Raw genomic sequence first — 21225 nt, 5'->3', positions numbered from 1 at the left:
GAATTCTGTCAGGTGAGTCAGTCTTTCTGTCCCAAACCGGCGGTGCTCACAGAAGTTACGTGCTGTCCTTAACGTGTATCCAAACCAGGGCCCTGGGGCTCCACGATCTCATACATCACTCCTTACAACACTGCAGTGCTCTGCCCTTCTGAAAAGTAGGTTCTCTGGAGAAGTAAACTTGACTTTTGTGTTCCAACCCCCTGGGACCCAGGGATAGCCTCATCTCCCTGCTGCCACTCCCCTCGAAGTGAAGCAAAGCACAAAGCTCAGCTCAGCAGCTGCAGGTTCTGATCCCAGAAGGCCTCTGGCCTCTTGTCTTCCTGACATTGACCGAGGATGCCCTCACACTCCTGCTGCTCGGCCCACCACGGGGAGATGGTGTGGTGACGTGGGGGCACGTGGGCGTTTGAGCCCAATACAGCTAGGTTTGAATATGAGCTCATCATTTACTGTCTTTGTGACCACAGGCAAGTTACGTAGTGCCTCCTTGATCCTTTACAAAATAGGAACTCCTAAAATCCTACTACATAAGATTATTGAAAGATTAAACAAAACATCCAGCGCCTCACCAGGAGTCTGCCGCGGTGTAGCGGTTTAATGAGCCAAACTTACTACCCCCTCTCTCAAGTCACCCTCACAGTCAGACACAGTGTAGACCAGTAGAGAGAGTGGTGTGCTGGTAAACCAGCTATATGGGGGAGGGGGGAATCCCTGATTTATAACATTTGCCAAGACATCAAGCTGCCAGAAGTTTAATACTTGGCTGCAAAGCCCCTGGTTGTTTAGCGTTGGGTGTTGGGTCCTTGCAAGCCAGTTCAAGCCAACTCCAGCACGTTGCCGCCGTGCAGCAAGGGGCTCTGAGCCTCCATCTGTGGGCATGCAGGTGGAGAGCTCCCCAGGTCAGCCAGGGTGTTCTGGGCCCTGCCTCACGTTCCTCATGCTGTTGTGGGCACACAGTGCAACTGCTGACATCTGGGATGCTCACTGTCACGCCACATGAAAGCTCTTCGGGACTTCAAAGATAAGTAACTCCCACGACAATCTCGTGCACACGTGTGCTATTTCAGAGCATACAAAGGACTTCCGTGTGTCCTACCATGTTGGAATCTCTACTGGGAGGGAGTCAAACCTCAGAGAGGGCAAGTGTCTTGCCTAGGGCCACAGTTTGAGTGTAGCCAAATCTGAACTTGAACCCAGCACACAGGGCTCAGAGGCATCAGCTCCTCTTACCATCCTGCCTCTTGAGTGTGGACAGCAGAGCCTGGGTGTCTGCCACTCCCTACGCTCAGTTTCATCCTGGAGATTACTCCCCACTCACCTGGTTGTTGATTGTCTTCACGGTGACCTGCTCGCCCTGTTCAGACTGGATCTCCCCAGCGATGAAGCCCTCTTTCTCGTCTTTGACCCAGCAGGACTTCTTGATGTCATAGGGCTTGTTCATGGCTTCGATCCTCTCCTTTTCCGGAGGTGCCAGGAAGGGCATTGGGTCCACATTGTCCCCACATTCTCCTTTGTATCCACCAGGCATCGTGGCTTGGCTGAGGGAGGAGCAGGAAGGAACCAAAGGAGGGAACCAGGGCTTCCCTGGGTGCTGTAGGGAAGAGCAAGGCCAGTTTGCCAAGACTGATGGGTAGGCTGGGACAAATGCCCCAAGAGAGAGGGGGTTGCTTCTCTCATGTCACTTTGGGTGTCTTGGTGCCATTAGGTCTTAATAATCAAGAATTAGAAACTAGGTAATAGCTCCTTAGAGTTGTGTACTCACTCCCACCAACCACAAAACACTTTTGCTTCTGCCCTCTCGTATGCCCCTACACTGAGGCTGTGAGGTGGGGATCAGGAAGCTCATTTTATGGAGGAGAAGACGAGAGCCTGGGGCGGTTAAAGCAAGGATTTTAACCATGAAATTGGGACAGCAAAACAATTACTACTTGGTTTTCGCTTTCCCTTAAGGTTTGAACAGAGGCCACAAGACCCAGTAGCACCCCAGTAACACAGTCCCCAACAGAAACCACAGCTAGTCTCCTTTCATTTTTGCACGGTTGCAGAAATCTCAAAATATTATTTACCCTCATCTCAACTTTGAAATCATGGTCTTATTAGATCCTCAGTTAGCTGTTATTTAAATCTACTCACAAAGAAGTAGACTTTTAATTGCTATATCACAGGTTAACTTTTAAATATTTTGATAACTATATTTTAATACAATTGGTTTCCTTTGTAACCCTATGTAGTTTTTTGTTTTGTTTTGTTTTTTTAATGCATTTAAAAATGCTAATCTGAGCTGAGGTCTACGGGCTTTGCCAGATGCTAAGGAAGTGCTTGGTACAGAATAATTGCTCGGATTCAATGATTACCTCTCTTAAGATGAGGTTAGCCTGGGGTCAAGCCTGGGCCTCTTGGTCTCCAAACCCAGACAATTTCACCAAACCACCAGGAAGAAGAACTGGGGACTCATGGTAGCAAAGAGAGAAGTCAGGGGCATCCCAGTTTGTCTTAGGGGTGAAGAACCTTCTCAAAAGTTTGGAGAGGGTGTGGTTGTGAGCCTTTTTGTCAGCAGTGCTGCTCCGGAGGCCGAGTACAGCCTCCAGCTCTAAATAAGCCAGCTGGGGATGGAGGGTCTCAGACTGTGCCTCCCAGGATTCCCACTGCCCCAAGCTATCCTCAGGAGGGCTCCAGGTTTTCCTGTCAAGAGCTCTGGTGTTTCCAGAAGAGGCTGACCCAGGACAGGCAAGATGTGGCAGCAAAGCCAGACACTTTCTCCTGGTCTTATCTCTCTGTGGGGTCCATCTCTCTGTGGGTTCCCCAACCCCAAAGCTGGTCTATTTCACAGGAAATAAGAACGAGAGGAAAGGGGTGGGCGTCCTGTGCCATCTGGTGATGCCTGTGTTCCCATTGGACAAAATGAACGTTTTAAATTCAGGTAGTAAAATGCATAGGATCACCAAGGAAACAAATGGTATTAAAATATAATTAACAAAATAGTAAGTAAGCCTGCGTGATACAGTAATATGCGTACTTCCTCACTAATGCATTAAATGACATGATCTGACCTCAGGTCTAACAACTCAACATCGTTCTGAAGCAATGATGGGAACTGATAATCTTTCGAGCTCTCTGCCACATTGTCCAGTGATATGAAAATCGCGGTGATTTCCATTGCTGACAAAGTCACAGGTGTTGGGGACTGTGATTTGTTGCCTGTGTTATAAAGGGGAGGGAATGATACATTTCTGTTAAAGGATGGAATTGTTTCCCCGCTGAAGACCCTGGAACCTAGGGCAAGAACCCTGCCTAACTCATCCTGAGTCCTGTCCCCGGGGAGCACTGGGCTAGGAGTCCTCGGTGTCCCGAGAGCTTCCAGCAGTCCGTCCAGCACCCAGGAGACTTGGCTCTCCCTTGACTCTGCCAAAAGTCACCTTGGGCAGCGCTGAGGCTGCGTTGGGCCTCCCCCCTACCCCTTCCTGGAAGAGAGAATTGCTCAACATAAACTTCCTTTTGTCATTTGTTGTCCCCAGTGGCTCAGTTGCATTGTCTTTTTGCTGCCTCATTTTCCTGCTTCTGTTTAACACAGATGGAAGTCACCAGGGAAATGAGACCAAAATCCACATGAAAAAGAAATGCAAGTATCAGCAAAGTCAGATTAAAATGCATTAGACTTGTCTTTAATGCAAAGCAACTGCTCGTGTCTGAGGGCTAGGTACCTTTTTAAATTGTTCTAATGTGGGAGGAGAGGCCAGAAATTCTCCTTTGTTTAGTCCAATTAGGCTGCTTCTGTGTTTTGTTTTGTTTTGTTTTTATGATGGTTTTGCCAGGAACCATAAGCTAAGGTGTTATTGCTATTGTCCTGGCCTGGGGGCCTGGGGCGCAGACCCCTGGGACCAGGCCTGCACCCCAGGGCTGTACAGGCCTCTGACACCAGGTCCCACCCCTCTCAGTGGCCACAGCCCCTTGCTCAGTAGTGAGCCCTCCTCCCAGGCCCCCCTACATATTCAAGCTACTCCTGTCCCTCCAGACAACAGCTCTCTCCAGGCATCTTTGATAACTAAGACCCACTTTTTCTTTCTTTTTTTTTATTAAAAATTTTTTTTAAGTTTATTGTTTTTAGGAATTTCTACACCCAACATGGGGCTCGAACTCCCAACCTTGAGATCAAGAGTTATGTGCTCTTCCAACTAAGCTAGCCAAATACCACTCAGACCCCATTTTTAAAATCATAAACCACAAAACATAGAAAACATTCAGCTCAAGGGATGCAAAAGCTGCAAGGGTCCTGGGGGTGAGGCGGGGCGGGGGAGCAGAGATGCATTACGGTGTGGGAAGGACAGGGCTGGGATTGAGCCCTGGGTGAACCCAGCACCTCCCCCCACCCAACCAGGGAGGGCAAGTGGTGCAGTGAAGTGGGGCTGATCCGGGTTCGAATCCCAACTGCTCCTGTCTCACTGTGGAATGCAGCACGAGCCCCACCAGCTATCTCCTCACCTGCAGGTCCAGGTCTCTTGGAACACTGAATGATATGCTCCCTCTGCAGCCCCTGGGGCAGGCAGGTGCTCAAGAAATGCCCACCTCCTGCTCCACCTTGCTAATCTCCCATCATTACACCCACTTCCCTCAGGTGGCTCCTCCAGAGCACCCACCTCCCTGTTTCCCATCTCCCCCGGCAGCCCCTATGGTACCCACCTGAGACCACACTGGAAGAGACTGGGTGCCCAGCCGAGGCTGGCCATTCCCTTTTATACCTGCCCAACAGGTCTGAGCCAGCAAAACCTTAAAAAAGAAAAGAACCCCTCAGGGCTCTGGTGGCTCAGCTGGCTTCACCTTCCAGAGTTTGACTGGATGCTCCCAGGTCCCTCAGGGGGGATCAGTGAATGCTGTAATTTTAGGACATTCTCCTTCCTCCCATTGCCCTTGTGGGGAAACTGATGACCTCAGCCCAGGGGTGCAAGCTGTGGGCAGAAATAGAACAGCAGGCTAATGAGTTTTCTGCTTAAAGCTAGGACTCTGCCCATGGAGGGGGCCGACTGTCAAGGAGGAAGACCCGAGTTGACTCATCCAAAGCCTTTGGCATGGATGAGCCCAGATAACCAACTGGTCGATGACTTCGTCAGTCTGGAAGGCCAGTGTGAGCTTGGTCTTCACTCATTTGATCACGGCCACGGGCCCCCTCCAGGCCACCATGGCCAGTGGAGGCATCATGATGCAGTGCCAGCTTTGAGTCCTAAAGCCCTGCCTCCAATTCCTCTACGGATTCCCACACATTCTGTGACCTTGCGCAAGTCCTTGCCCTCGCTGGACATGCCTTTCCCATCTGTACCCTTCTTGAACTCAGAGATGTCCTCTGGGTCTGAAAGGACAAACTGCCGGGGGGGACCTTCTTCCTAGCTCTGCCTTCACCCTTATCTCCACCCCCCCCCACTGTTTTGTTTTTTTTAAATTGAGACAAATTAACATAAAATTAACCACTGTGTGAGTGACTCAATGGCATTTAGTACGTTCACAGTGTTGTGCAACCACCATCCCTACCTAGTTTCAAAACGTCATCAGCCCAAAAGGAAACCTGGTACCCTTTATTTTTTTTAAGATTTTATTTATTTTTGAGAGAGAGAGCGCGTGAGAGAGAGCAAGCATGCTCACAAGTGGGCGGGGGAGGGGCAGAGGGAGAAGCAGGCTCCCCGCTGAGCAGGGAGCCAAACACGGGACTCGATTCCAGGACCCTGTGATCATGACCTGAGCCCAAGGCAGACGCTTAACTGAGTGAGACACCCAGGCGCCCAACCTGGTACCGTTTAAACAGCTTCTCCTGAGCCCGGGCAACCACCAACCTGCTTTCTATCTTTATGGTTTTATCTATTCTAAGTATTTCGTATGAATGGAATTGTATGACATGTCACCTTTTTGTGCCTAGCTTCTTTCATTTAGCATCATGTTTTCAAAGTTCATTCAAGTTCTAGCAGGTGTCAGGACTTCATTCTGTTTATGGCTGAACAGTATTGCATTGTATGAATCTGCAGCATTTTATCCACTCACCCACTGATGGACATTTGGGTTGTTCCCACCTTTTGGCTACTGTGAGTTGTGCTGCTATGGACATATGGTTACATTTACTTGAGTTCCGGTTTTCAATTTTTTTTTTTTTTTTTTTTATACTTACCTAGGAATAGAATTGCTGGGTCAGTTGGTAATTCTTTTTTTTTTTTTTTTTTTAAGATTTTATTTATTTATCTGACAGAGAGAGAGATAGCTAGAGCAGGAACACAAGCAGGGGGAGTGGGAGAGGGAGAGGCAGGCTTCCCGCCGAGCAGGGAGCCCGATGTGGGGCTCCATCCCAGGACCGGGATCATGACCTGAGCCGAAGGCAGACGCTTAACGACTGAGCCACCCAGGCGCCCTCAGTTGGTAATTCTATGTTCTTTTTTTTTTTTTTTAAGATTTTATTTATTTTGAGAGAGAGCGAGAGAGTACGCCTGCGTGCATGGGAGTGGGGGAGGGGCAGAGGGAGAGAGAGATTCTCAAGCAGACTCCCTGCTGAGCTCAGAGCCAGAGCGGGGCTTGATTCCACAGCCCTGAGAACACGACCTGAGCCGAAACCAAGAGTCAGATGCTTAACTGAATGAGTCACCCAGGCGCCCCTATGTTCAGTTTTTTGAGGAACCACCTGTTTTCACAGCGACTGAATCATTTTACCTTCCTGCCGGTGATTCACAGTATCTCCAGATCCTCACCAGCACTTGTTACTTTCCTTACTGTTTTGTTTTGTTGTTGTTTTTTAAATTATGGTCATCCTAGTGGGTGTGAAATGGTATCTCATTGTGGTTTTTATCTATATTTCCCTAATGACTGATGATGTTGAGCATCTTTTCATGTGCTTGTTGGTCATTTGTATATCTTTGGGAAAATGTCTATCCACGGGGCACCTGGGTGGCTCAGTCATTAAGTGTCTGCCTTCGGCTCAGGTCATGATCCCAGGGTCCTGGGATCGAGCCCCGCATCGGGCTCCCTGCTCAGCAGGAAGCCTGCTTCTCCCTCTCCCACTCCCCCTGCTTGTGTTCCCTCTCTCGCTGTCTCTCTCTCTGTCAAATAAATAAATACAATCTAAAAAAAAATGTCTATCCAAGTCCTTTGCCCATATTTTAATTGGATTGTTTGTCTTTCTGTTGTGGAGTCATAAGAGTTCTTTATATATTTTAGATACTAGATCCTTTTTTTTTAGAGAGAGCGAGTGAGAGAACGTGTTTGCGGGGGTGGGGGGGACGAAGGGAGGGGCAGAGGGAAAGGTAGAGGGAGAATATTAAGCAGGCTCCACACTTGGCCCAGAGCCTGATGTGGGGGCTTGATCTCACGACCCTGAGATCATGACCTGAGCCGAAATCAAGAGTCAGACGCTTAACTGATTGAGCCACCCAGGCGCCCCTACATACTAGATTTTTATCAAGTATATGATATTTGATATTTTCTCCCATTCTGTAGGCTTTTTCAATTTCTTGATAATGCCCTTTAATGCACAAAAGTTAATTTTTAAAAAAGATTTTGTTTATTTATTTGGGGGGACCCCAAAGTGAAAGTGAGAGCCCAATGCGGGGCTCGATCCCAGGACCCTGAGATCATAACCTGAGCTGAAGGCAGACACTTAACCGACTGAGCCACCCAGGCACCCCCACAAAAGTTTATTTTAACAAAGTCCAGTCTATTTCTTTCTTTTGTTTCCTGTGCTTTTGGCATCATATTTAAGAAACTACTGCCAAATTCAAGGTTATGAAGATTTGCCCCTGCATTTTCTTCTAAGAGTTGTACGGTTTTAGATTTTGTATTTAGGATGTAGATGCCTTAATTCACTCTTAAAGGAAAAAGGAACCCACCTGAGCACAGAGCTGATTTCCTTTGTTGCCCCTCTGGGTTTGGGCCTGGGAAGCAGCTACTTTACCGAGGTAACCAAAGAACTTTTAATATACATTAATGTTTTGCAGACGCTTCCTTTTATCAACTGATCCCTGCAGCATTATTATTGTATTCTGAAAACTGGGATCTGTCAATGAAGAATTGGATTAATAAGCAATTACGACACGGAACCTTTCCTAGCACCTGCTCTGCCTGAGTACTTCACACCTGAGGATGGACCACACTTCTTCCGTGCTGGGCCTCAGTTTCCCCAAAGGTAAAATGAGAGTTTGGCTGAGATGCCCCCAAGCATGGCTGTTGTCAATGCTGCTGTGGTGCCATTCCCGCCAATCAGCTGCTCCCCAAATTCTGATCACCTGACAGGGTCGTTTTCAATTTCTTTAGCAACAGAACTTTTAACAGGCAGAGCTTTGTGCAGAAGGGGAAGGGGCAGAGAGAGAGAGAGAATCAACAGAGATAGGTGGAGCTTCTCTGGGGAGAGCAGGGGAGGTCTCACCACACCCCAGCACCCTCCCAGGGGGCCTTTGAAGACAGTTATCCAGGAGAGGCTGCAGGGGGCGCCGGGGCTTGGAGTCCATCCTCAGAACGCCCCACCCAAAGCCCGCTTGCTTCCAGCTTATTCCCACATGATCTTCATCTTCTGGCCGATGAGAGCAGGGGTCAGAGAGAAGAAATGGGGCCCCACTCACAGTGATTCTGGGAAGGAATGTTCCCTGGCAGGAGGTTTTCAGTCCGGGACCCAGCAGGAGAGAGCACACTCCAATGGGGTCACAGCCTGGAGTTTAAGGGAGAGACTATTGAATAAGGTGGTACAGGGTTTAGGGGAAACGGCAGGGGGTGGAGAAGCAATGGGAAGGCCACCACACCCTGGAAAAGTGTAGGAAAAGTGGGAAAAGTGTAGTCCTCAGGGGGACGGCCCAGCTACTGCCCAACCAGACCCAGCAGGGCCAGGGGCTTGCTCAAATCTCCCCATCTGCTCACCCATCTCTTCCCCTCATCTTCTCTGGCCACACCCAACCAGAAGCTGGAGAGCAGGGACCTGGGGAGGCAGCCGGTGGAGGTCAGCCTCCTGGGATGCAGGACAAGTGGAGGAAACATAAGATATGGATGTGGAGCAAACAAGATATCTAGAACCTGCCCCTCTGTCTCTCCTAAGCTTCTCACCAGGGAGTTTTTAGTGGCCAGTGTTCCAGAAAGTTCCATTTCAGTAAGAGTGCTTGGTCGGGAGAAGGCCCTCAAACTGTCAGGTGAGTACTACCTCCCAAGAGTAGGTGGGTACGCGCAATGCTCTCTGTTTTTAAAAATGCGGTAAGAATAGCACTGGGCTTGGAATTATCTGGCTCATAAAGATATCTGGGGGAAGTTTAGTTATGCCTCTCTATAGAAAGCAGGATGACTTAGATCCCCCAGGGGAAAAAAATTCCCTGGAGTCATGGCTTGGTAGTGATACAACAATAAAAACAAAGCGCTCCTGTGTCCATTAGCTCATTTGGATCTTTCCAGCGACCTGGGCAGGTGGGTGGGGCAGATGAGTAATGACCTGCTTTTAGCGGATGAGAAAAGAGGCTCAGAGAGGTGAAGTAATTTGCCCAAAGACACACAGGGAGTCAGCATCTGAGATGTGGCTCTATTTTTCTTTCTAGTGCTTATCACTCTCAACAGTACATTATGGATCTATTAGATGGTTTCTGGGCTCTTTCCCTCGTCGAATGTAAGCATGGCGAGGACAGGGGTTGGCCTGGGAGGCAGTAGAGTGTGTTGATCAAAAATTGGACTCTGAAACCAAATTTTCTGAGTTTGCTCTTTACTAGCTCTGTGACCTCGCCATGCCTCAGTTTTATTGTCTGTAAAATGGGGATGGTAGAGGTACTTTCCAAATAGGTTTGTTCTAAGAATGAAGGGAGTTCATGTATATAAAGTGCCTGGCATCTATTAGATGATCAATAAATATGTGTTGAATGAATGAAAGCTGGAACTGTATGGTGGGAATAGTACTCTAAGCATGATACTCTGTTCGGGTGGTACTCGAGATGGGGATTATTCTTGGCATCTACATCCAGAAACCCTTGGACTTAGATACACGGGGAGCTGGGCCCTGCCCCCAAATGGCTGGCTTAGGAAATAGGGCTGCTGGCCCTCATGTGCCTTCCTTCCTTCTCCCAGTTCTGTGAGCTCTGCGCTAAGTTCTTTGCTAGACCCTAGCAATGATAGACAATCAACTAGACACTTCTCTGCCTTGGAGGGCTTTGCACGGTGGCCCCTTGGCCTCTGGGGGGAAAACTGGGGAGGGCAGAGGAGATACAGCAGATAAAAGTGGAGGAGTGGCACCTGGTCAATCCTGTGCCAGCCTGAGACCCCCACACTCAGTACCCCAGGAGGGCCCCCCACTGCCAGGACCAGGGCCCAGAACCTCAGTTACAACAGAGTTCTCAGTCATGGGATATTGAAGAAAATCAGACTTCTGTCCAGATCCAGGGCCAGGAAGCCAAAGTTACAGCTTTCAGGCTGTGTGTGCCAGCCCTTGGACTGGGAACTAGCGCCTCCTGGAACAGCTCTCCTCTCTATGAAGCAAAGGGCCAGCTGTGGAAGGTCCACAGGGGGTGGTTTCCAGCCTGTGAGAACCCCTGCTATTGGACATTCAACAGTCACTCGCTCAGTGCTTTTCCTGGCACCCAGAAGGACAGGCCCTACTGGAGGTCCAACTGCTTACGAGACAGGCCTGTCCATCCGTGATGATGGCTGGGGGTGGGCGGGTAATGTGGGTGGGGCATGGCCTTCTCTCCTTGCTTGAAATGAGAAGTGTGGCCTTGTCCAATCGGATACTAAGTGCTTGCTTCTAGAACATTCTTAGAACACAGAAACCTCCCAAGTGGAAAGAGTTCCATGGCTTTGAGTCTCAGTTCTGCCCTTGGGCAAGTGATTTAACCTCCATGAGCCTCCATTTCTTCCCTGTGAAATGGGAATAATAATAATAATAATAATGATAAATGACTACTGACCTCCCAGAATTGATAGATCAAGTGGGATTATGGACTTGAAAATGCTTTCTTAAACTTTTCACTAACCACCACCAACTCATGATGTCGAGCATCTTTTCACTTGCTTATTTGCCACCCACGTGTCTTCCTTGGTGAGGTGTCCATTCAGATCTTTTGCCTGTGTTTTGTCATCAGGTAGTTGTGTGTTTTTAGATTGAATTTTTTAAAAGATTTTATTTATTTTTGAGAGAGAGAGAGAGAAAACAGGCGGGGGAAGGGGCAGAGGGAGAAGCAGACTCCCCGCTGAGCAGGGAGCCTGATGCAGGACTTGATCCCGGGACCCCAGGATCATGACATGAGCCGAAGGCAGACACTTAACCAACTGAGCCACCCAGGCACCCTTTTATATTGAATTTTAAGAGTTGTTCATATGTCCTAGATACAAAACCACTGTTGGATATGTATTTTGTAAATATTTTCTCTTAGTCTGTGGCTTGTCTTGAAAATGCTTTTAAGCAGGAATATGCTGCCTACCTGTTAAGGGTCTCCCCAAATGACACAGAATGGAGACCCCAAGAAATTCCACCTCCATCTACAGATGCTTATCTCCTAGGGTGCTTCCATGGAGCACGTTGGGCTCCTCTCTGCAAGGTCAAGAGTTGGAGCTGGGAGTTCTGATAAATTGGTTTGGGGCTGGAGGTGGGAGGCGAGGGAACAGAATTGGAATATGCCTCCATGTTCCTCAGCCGGTTTCTGCAGGTGTCTGCAGGGTTATGTCCTTAGCAGCCTGATCCCTGCCCCCGAGGGGGGCATCTCATTGCCACCTCTCTGTCCCAGCTCCACATTCCACGCAGTTTGAGTGTGTGGGTTATTGTTAGGCTGGTGGCGCAGGGTCCGCCCAGACCCACAGCCCTAGGGTAGTTCAGGCTCCAGACCCTCTGATCTGGAAAAGCCACTGAGACAAGCCTGAGGCTTCTGGCACCTACTTCCAGCCTTGGGCCCAGAGCTGCCCCTGACCAGGCACTGCCCAGCCCCAGGCTCCTGCCTCAGCCCCTTGGATGACCTCTTTAGAAGCCCAAGGGTCATCCTTCCTACCTCCCTCCCCCCTTTCTCAGGCAGCTCTGAGCTGGCTTTCCACAAAATGTTGGAAACAACTTAAATGTCCATCTATAGGGGATTAGTTAATAAAATGAATATAAATAATAACAAATAATATAAATAATATAAATGTAAAGTTAAATAAAGTACGATGAATATTTTTTGAACCGACAACGTAAATTCATATTCACTGGCATTCAACAAAGCCCACTGCATAATGTTGGGTTTTTTTTTTTTTTTAAAGAAAGTTTATGGAATAGCTTGAAGCCATTTTTGCAAAATGGCACCTGTATGAACAGATGTGCCAAGAGCTTGTCTGAAAGGATGCTCAGCCAGATGATCACACCCATTAGCTCTGGGTAGTAGAATTTCAGGTGATTTTTTATTAAACCTTCTTTAAAGATTTTATTTATTTATTTGAAAACGAGAGAGAGAGAGAGAGAACACAAGTGGGGGGTGGGCAGAGGGAGAGGGAGAAACAGACTCCCCGCTGAGCAGGGAGCCTGATGCAGGGCTCAATCCCAGGACCCTGGAATCATGACCTGAGCCGAAGGCAGACGCTTAACCAACTGAGCCACCTAGGCGTCCCAAGTTAAACCTTCTTTAAACATTATCAGTGTTGCCTGAAGTTTTTTCAGTGAGGACTGTTTTTAGGATCTGGAATTATTTTTTAGGGGGAAAAAAAAGGAAACAAACATCAATCAATGTGTCTCAAGAGGCTCCCTTCATTTCTGTGCCCCAGGGTGGTGGTTGCAGGGTCCTTCCTGATAAGGTCCAGAAGCTACATTCTCAGCTGTTGTTTGCCATCTTGGAGGAAAGGGGATCAGTGTCTTCCCAGGAGGGCTGCAGGAAGAAGCCTTGGCAGGTGGAGGAAAGTTCACAGTGCGCTCCTTGAAGACCAAACATGGACACAGAGCCTGAGGCCCAGAAATAGCCTCTTGCCCCAGAGACCCTTGGAATCCTGTAGGGTCATCTCAGGGAAGGGTGAGCCCCAGCAGGCCACTGCTGGAATCTTCCTCGCAGGCTCTGAAATGAGAGGGCTTAAGACAGGCTCTTCTGAACACAGTGCTCTGCCGCTGGGACAGAAAGAACCTAGGACCTGGACAAGGAGTTCTCCAAAGTCAGCTCAGCTTGAAAAGTCTCTGATTCCAAGTCAGCTGGAGATTTCCTCATTCATGGTGAATTTTATGGGATCCCAGAAATATGGTGGTCAAGGCTGCTGGAGATAAATTTCTCCAGCTGTGTTTCTTTCTTTTTCATACTGCGCTTAGACTTATATCTCGATTTGATTTTATTTGGCACCGAAGTACCATTTTTATTTTATTATTTCAAAAATACCTAAAAATCTTTCCAACTTTTCATCTTCCTGGCATCATGCCTTTTTGCCAAGAAGTATTTATTCTTATTTTTCCAAAGGAGAGAGTCTCTTTATTTTCTGTGAGTCTCCCAAGGTTGAATAAAGCCAGTGTCTGAAAAACCCAGGTGGACTCAAACCCCAACTCAGCTGGGTAATCTCTCATCCATCCATCCATCCATCCATCATCCATCTGTCATCCGTCATCCACTCATTCATCTATCCATCATCCATCCATCCAACATCCATCCATCATTATCCATTCATCCATCCATCCATCATCCATCCATCCACCACCCATCCATCATCCACCCATCATCCACTCATTCATCCAAACATTACCCATCCATCATCCACCCATCATCCACTCATTCATCCATCCATCTGTCCATCATCCATTTATCCATCTGTCATCCATCATCCACTCATCCATCTTGCATCATCCATCCATCATTCCTCCATAATCCATCATCCATCCACCCATCATCCATCATCCATCACTCCTCCATCTATCTATCCATTCACGCATCCATCTGTCCATTCAGCAGGTCCTCCCTCTGGAGTCAGGGACTGGGTTGGAGTGAACCTTTGCCTTATTTTCCTGCACTCTCTGAGGAGAACATGTTCTCCATGGAGCCATTACAGGGAGTGAGAGCATTGTGCTAGACACAAAGTGCTGTCTTTGAATACCTAACTCACTTCCTTATCTGGGATTATAATAATATCCATCTCACCAAGTTGTTACAAGGTGAGGTGCGAATGGCAGAGAGAAAGACCTTGTGTGATTATTAGAGCCCAGGTGCTCAAGTGCTGACAGGTGAGTTCTAAGTTCCTTGGTGGTAGGGACCCTGTCTGATTCACTCCTGCACCTTGCAGAACCAGCAGAGTGGGTGCCCAGTCCCTGGTCCCTACAGAGCCTTGTCCACGGCCCAGCTCCTGGGTCACATAGCATCAGATGAAAGCCACACAGGACCCAGGGCTCTGGGTGTGATCTGTGCCTCTGATATTCAGAGGCCCCAGAGAGGAGAAACGTCTGTAGACTGCCCCCACACTCCTGGAAAAGAAAATGCTTAGGGTAATCAGGCAGATGAGGAGACTTGGGAGCAGTGGGGCTGGGTCAGGCCATTAAACAGAACATGCTTTTAGGAAATAACTACAGTACTGAGGAATTCAGGTTCTGATTTTATCAGAGAGCCCTCAGACCTGATGAATAATCAGTCTTTGGTTTTCTTTTGCTGTCTTCCCACCCTGCCTTTTCCTTTCCTTAATATCCCCTTTTCTCATCTCCTACTTCTGGGCCAAATAGCATCTACCAAGAATCTAAAATTAGCTCCTTAAGGGTCATCATCCTGGGAAGTTAAAGTCTCCCTAGACCCCAGGGACTCTCTGACACATTTGTGTGTGCACGCACACACACTCACACACAAGCTCTCACATGCAGAGGCCAAGCATCTTGACGGCTGCATTTGTCAGGAGCCAGTGGATTCCCAGAGACTGACCTCAATCACGGAACTTTTCCTAAACCCCCCCAAGGAATTGTTACATCAGCTTTCTAATTCTGGGGTTCTTTTTCTTAAACTCCTTTTATATCATAATATGATGAATAGACATCGATAAATAATCAGTGATGGACCAAGTTGGGAGGGTTGTGAGAGCAGTTGGCCAGGAATATGGGGAACAAGGGGGTGCATTGACTGTAGAGGATTTGAAACAAGAATGAAAACTGACTAGAAATCAGCCTGCTTTTATTACCACCCTGCGCTGGCCATTATAAGCAAAGTCAATGATAAGTACTCCTCCCTGCCTGGGAGGACGTCTGCCCTGCACCCTGCACTCGGGATGTCACCGTAAACAATATTAACTACAACAACATAAAAAAACGTGTTCCTGTTTCAAAGAAAGAAGTCAGAAGGAAGGACATCCTGACACCTGCCGCAACATAGATGGGCCTTGAGGACTTTACGCTCAGTGGCATTAAGCCAGTCACAAAATGACAGGCATTGTATGATTCCACTTACATGAGGTCCTTAGAGGAGTCGAACTCGCAGAGACCCAAAGTAGAAGGTTGGGTGTCCAGGGTTGGGAGAGGGGCTTGTGGAATTAGTGTCTGATGGGGACAGACTTTCAGTTTGGGAAGTGGAAAAGGTTCTGGAGATGGATGGTGGCGACAGCTGCCCAGCAGTGTGAATGTACTTCATGCACTGAACTGTGTACTCAAAAGTGGTTAAAATGGTCAGTTTTATGTTATGTGTATGTTACCACCATAAAAGACAGAAGGGAGGAAGGGAGTCAGCACCATCCCAGCACAGGTCCGAGCACCGAGGCAAAGATGGGGCACACAGACCTGGCCTTCCCCTATCATGTAAGCTCGGGCAAGTCATGTCAATGTCAGCAGCCTCAGTTTCCCGCTCTGTGAAACAGGATTGGTAATTCCTACTACATCAGAGGAGTCAAGGCAGGTTAAACAAACCAGGGAAATAAACCCATCCTGGTAATTCATTCTTGAAAGTTTAATATAAGAGTTTGTTGGACGGGTGTTCTAGGACAGTGTCGCCAGACCAGTGGGCAAATGGCCTGCCACGGTCAGCAGAACAGAGGTGGGGAGGGCCGAGGAGCAGGGCTCAGCAGAGGGTGGGGCTGATGAAGGAGGCGGGGAGTGGGAGGCCGGTGTGGGGGCTCCTTGCGATCAGATGGGGTGGCTGATACTCATGATTGGGGCTTAGGCATAGGGGAGGATGAAGTGACTTCCATCTGAGGACTCAGGTTCCATCCAAAGCACTTTTCCTCCCACTTCTCTGAGTCCTTTGTGTAGTACCTGTGGGCCCTGCTGTGTGCACTGATTAGGTTTATTCAAAGAACACTGGCTCAGCTCGATGCTTGGCTTGGGAAGGTTACTGAGCATGCCCCGTGTGCACCCTGGGTACATTCTGGGTGATGGGGGAGGGACATCTATAACACAGTGGGGGTAGAGGGGAGAGCCTGGCTTTGGGGCCGGTGTGCCCACTTATGCATTCAAAAAATATGATGAGCAATGACTCTTTCTGGCATTGGGGATAAAGCAGCGAGTAAAACAGATAACACCCCTACCCTCAGAGCTTACCAAGTTCCGAGGGGGTTGGTGGCAAAGCAGGAGATGGAAAACAAGCCAGCAAGTAACTGTTCTGCATTTCAAATATTAACAAGTGCTGCTAGGGAGTCGGACAGGAATTTGAGGTTTGATTTTAGACAGGGTGATCAGGAATGGTCTCCAAAAACTAAGACCTGAAGGGAGTGAGGGAGGCATAGGGAACAGCGGGTGCAAAGGCCCTGAGGCCAGCACGGGCCTGATGAATTTGAGGGGCAGAGAGGAGACTGGGGGGACTGGAGCGGGACCGTGGTGGGAGTGAGGCCAAAAGGAACAACATGGGGGGCAAGGAAGTGCACAGAGGGCCTCAGATTCGATTGTAGGTATGTTGGGGAGCACTGAAGTGTTTGAGGGGCAAAGTGGTATAACCAGAGCTCCATCTTCAAGGGATCCCTCTAGCTGTGTGTGTGCGGAAAAGCCTGAGGGGGAAGGGACACAGCCAAAGCAGGGATAGGGATGATGAGGGGAGGGGGACTCAGGTGCAGGGGCACCAGTGGGTGGTCTCAAATGCCTTGTGCAGAGCAGGGGGCCTGGGCCAGTCCCTCTGGTAGCCTTGGGTCCCACAAGTTCAGGCCTCCTGTATGTCATCCTGAATGCCCTCTCTTCTGACACCACACCAGCCACCTCGGTTTGAAACTACACACCAGCTTCTGTGGTCTCTGTCATTGTTACCCACCACCATGTCCAGTGGGTCACCGAGTCCTGCCCAGCGCTGAACCGACTGGCCTTTGCTGCATCCCCACCTTGGTGTCCTCCAGGCATCTGGGTGTGAGGGTCCAACCCTGAAGCTCCATGCTTTACTCACTCAGAGCCCGGCTTCTCCCCATCCCTCCCCTCCAGGAACCAGGCTGTCTTGGGGTGCGACCCTCCTCTCTCGTCTCCCACTGCCACCACCACCGACCACCCCCACCCCCTGTCTGCCCCTCCTCCCTCTGGCCCTGCCCTGGAAAGAATCTGCCTCTCACCTCCCCAAGGCTAGCCTAGACATTCTAAAGTGACACAGTAAGAAGGGCGGTGGATATCGTGAGGAGGAATCATGGTATTTTGGTTTTAGTTTTTCGTCTTTATGTGTGAGAGATTCATTCTGAATATTTATGGATGAAGTAATATAATTCTATTTCCTTTAAAACCCACAACGAATAGGGACGCCTGGGTGGCTCAGTCGGTTAAGTGGGTGACTTCGCTCAGGTCATGATCCCAGGGTCCTGGGATGGAGCCCCACATCAGGCTCCCTGCTCAGCGGCGAGTCTGCTTCTCCCTCCCCCTCTGCCCCTCCCCCTGCCTCTGCCTTTCCCCCCTACTCCTGCACACACTCTCTCTCAAATAAATAAATAAAATCTTAAAATACACACACACCCCCCCCAACAAATACTAATAAATTCAAAGTTTAAAAGGTGGTGGAAGAAGAATTAAGATGGTGTTGGTAATTATGGAACCTGGGTGACCGGTACTTGAGGATTTGTTTGTATTGTTCTCTCAACTTTTACAGATTTGGAACTTTCCATAATAAAAAAGCAAATACAATGCAAATAGAGACCTTGGGGTGGGGTCTCTCCTGTTCTCTGGACCAACTCCAAACACTTTCAGAGTGAGTAACAGGTGGGGTGCAACTCACTGACACTGTGCAGAATTCCAGGCTCATGACGATAAAAAGCGCCAGACTTGTAGTTAGGTTTTATCATTGGTTTCCAATCCCCTACAGACAGTGCAACCCCTCAGTGCCTGGACCAGGGTGGACAGCTCCCACTGCCCCCTCCCCTGTATATCAGGTCACCTTTGCTCATCACCTGACACTGTCATCCCTCTGACAATCTCTTTTTTTAGGATTTTATTTATCTATTTGATAGAGCACAAGCAGGGGGAGCATGACAGGGAGAAGCTGGTTCCCCACTGAGCAAGGAGCCCAATGTGGGACTCGATCCTAAGACCCAGAGATCATAACCTGAGCCGAAGGCAGATGCTTAACCAACTGAGCCACCTAGGTGCCCAACCCTCTGGCAATCCTGAATGACCTTTGTTCCCAGGAGAACCATGGCCATTTTTCTCGCTTCAGTGCCTTTCCCTATGCTGTTCCTTCAGCCTGGAGCATTTTTTCTCACAGTTTTTCACCTGCTAATTTCTGCTTTTCCTGAGGACTTGGTTCTGACATCACCTCCTCCCGGAAGCCCTCCCTGACCTCCCTTGCCTTGTGTTGTCCCAATTGTGGTCCTGCCCCCACTCATCATATTCACTGTTGCATGTCAGGGCCTGGCACACAGTGAGGGCTCAGTAAATATTTGGATTTTTTTTAAAAGATTTTATTTTAAAATAATCTCTACATCTAATGTGCTCAAACCTGCAAGCCTGAGATCAAGAGTCACATGCTCCACTGACTGAGCCAGCCACGCACCCCAAAATTTCTAGAAGCATATGCCCTTTAACATTTTTTTTAAACTAGGCTCCATACCCAATGTAGGACTTGGACTCACAACCCTGAGATCAAGAGTTGGATGCTCGGCCGCCTGAGCCACCAAGGCATCCCAGTTGAATAACACGTGAAATTTTGTTCCAATTTCCAATTTGATACGAAGCCAACCCATTCTCACCAGCACCCAATCTCCCTGCCTCCTGCCTTGGGAATAAACACTTGCTAACTGTTCCACGGCAGCATCAACCCTAATACTCCAATTTTAGGAGGAGGCCAATCTAGCCAGATCCCAGAAACCTTAAACTCCCAGCGTGCAAACCCCTTCCCGGAGGGAGGCTGCAACTGCAGAGGCTGAAGGTCCATGGCAGCTCTGAGGCTGTCTCTGCCTCATCCGGACATGAGAAGCACCTGGAGATCAGGGCCTCCCCTAGACCAACTCAATCAGCCTCAGGGCTGGGGCCCAGGTGGCCGGCTGCTCAGAGCTCCCCAGGTGCTTCCAATGTGCACCCAGAGCTAAGATCCACTGACTTCGGTCAGAGACCAACCCTGGGGGGAGGGGTCAAATGCCCAAAACACCTGCTGCCTTCTGAGGGCATTTAAGGCCGGCCAGGGGGCTGGAGGCTGTGGCTGTCTTCCAGGTGAGTGGTGAGAGGGTGGGTGCCGGGAGCTCCCAATGTGGCCGTGCCCTCCCGGATTCCTCTGTCTGGGTATTGACGAGACACCTAGCTCTTGCCTGGGGATTGGGTGAGGCTGCTGCAGTCTTGGCAACACCCCCCCCCCCCCGCCCCCCCCCTGGCAAAAGCCAGTGGCCTGCTCAGAGGGACGGCTTCCAGGAGGCCCAGGCTGTGTCTCTCCTTGTTGAACTCAGTCTTGGTTTAACGAAATTGCACGAAGTGGCACTTGGCTTGTTTTCTGGGTGGGTAAGGAGGATGTGGCAATTGCTGCGTGTCTGTTTACTCGGCAGAGCCCAGATGGGGGCTGGCAGGGTATGGGGAGCCTGACCATACAGCAGCCTATAAATCTGTGTGTCTGCGCCTTTACCTGTCTTTCCTCTCCCTGAAATATCCCCCGGGACATGTTCACCCGTGGGAATCATCCCCGGCTGATTCTACCCCCTCCCAGAGCATTCCCAAGCCCTGAGGTAGGATCCCTGGGAAGAGGGCCTGGGGTCCTGCGTCCTTTCTTGCTGTGACCTCTGCCTCCCCTCTGGGCCAATGTGAGCCTTGGAGGGACGCCTGACTGTGTGTCTCCCTCCATCAAACTTTGGGTCTGGACATGTCTTGTCCATGTTGGTAAAGCCCCGTGAATACCAAGGTGGGGTCCCTGCCCTCATGGCACCCCCGCCCCCCAGGCCTGCACACTCCCATGACTGTTGCTTCATCCCTGTACTCGTGCCTGCTTGCTGACCCGTCACTGGGGCTAAGGTCAGTGGGTCTTCCCAGGGAATGACCCTCACTCCAACCCCACGTGTAGTTTTAGCTTAAATCCCACTTGGTTTGAAGAAGTGGCTGTTAGTGCTGTAGATCTGAGCATTCTTTTTTTTTTTTTTTTTAAGATTTTATTTATTTGACAGAGAGACACAGCAAGAAAGGGAACACAAGCAGGGGGAGAGGGAGAGGGAGAAGCAGGCTTCCCGCTGAGCAGGGAGCCCGACGTGGGGCTCGATCCCAGGACCCTGGGATCATTACCTGAGCCAAAAGGCAGATGCTTAATGACTGAGCCACCTAGGTACCCCAGATCTGAGCATTCTGACATCAAAAGATGTCCCTAGTTGGGGCACCTGGCTAGCTCAGTGGGTAGAGCATGTGACTCTGATCTCGTGATCGTGAGTTTGAGCCCCATATTGGGCATAGAGATTACTTAAATAAATCTTAAAAAAAAAAAAAAATCCACAGTACAGGCAAGTGGAGAAATGTGTGGCCAAACCGTGTCTATGAAACACCTCTTCCAGAATTAGCCCCCCAGGGTGGGTGTGAGTTTTTAAAGGCTAACTTGGAGGAGGGTAGGTTATGGGAGTTAATGCTCAATACATTTCTGAGGTATTAAAATTTCTGAGGTATTAAATTGTCTATACCATGAGTGTTAATGTAAAATCAGAGAAATGCGCCTTTCTAGAAGCCAACTCTTGGATGATCTCGATCTTAATTTAAAATAGTTCTCAGTTCTTGAAAGATGCTAACACTCAAAGCTTGGCTAGATCTAGAAAAAGTATTTTAAAAATGGCCTGTAATGCTCCAACCAGAGAAAGTGACTCAGTGCCATGAACAAGACTTAGGAGTCCCTAGTTTCTCTTCAGTCAAAAAGAATGAAAGGTCAAGAGCCGCTTGGGAGCCTGGAAGACCATGAGCATGGCCAGGGACCCTTGGTGGGG

The 21225-nt window shown here is 49.1% G+C and overlaps 2 protein-coding genes across 2 annotated transcripts in view; one reads left to right on the top strand and one right to left on the bottom strand.

Annotated features, from left to right (window-relative positions):
- Positions 1-4698, bottom strand: part of LOC116625571 (myosin-16) — a 63116-nt gene extending 58418 nt beyond the window's left edge. Inside the window, exons 1-2 of the mRNA XM_032394230.1 lie at positions 4678-4698; positions 1319-1538 (exon numbers count right to left, since the gene is read on the bottom strand). Of these exons, the coding sequence (XP_032250121.1) occupies positions 1319-1528 (210 nt within the window). The 5' untranslated portion in view covers positions 1529-1538; positions 4678-4698. The remainder of the gene's footprint in view (positions 1-1318; positions 1539-4677) is intronic.
- Positions 1-21225, top strand: part of KPNA7 (karyopherin subunit alpha 7) — a 113816-nt gene that overhangs the window by 70556 nt on the left and 22035 nt on the right. Inside the window, exon 3 of the mRNA XM_032394097.1 lies at positions 7962-8149. Coding sequence (XP_032249988.1) covers positions 8107-8149 — 43 coding nt within the window. The 5' untranslated portion in view covers positions 7962-8106. The remainder of the gene's footprint in view (positions 1-7961; positions 8150-21225) is intronic.

This window comes from Phoca vitulina, unplaced genomic scaffold, assembly GCF_004348235.1.
Source record: "Phoca vitulina isolate PV1807 unplaced genomic scaffold, GSC_HSeal_1.0 scaffold79, whole genome shotgun sequence".
Taxonomy (NCBI): domain Eukaryota; kingdom Metazoa; phylum Chordata; class Mammalia; order Carnivora; family Phocidae; genus Phoca; species Phoca vitulina.
Note: the sequence above shows the minus strand (reverse complement) of the source record. Positions and strands in the feature narration are given on the sequence as shown.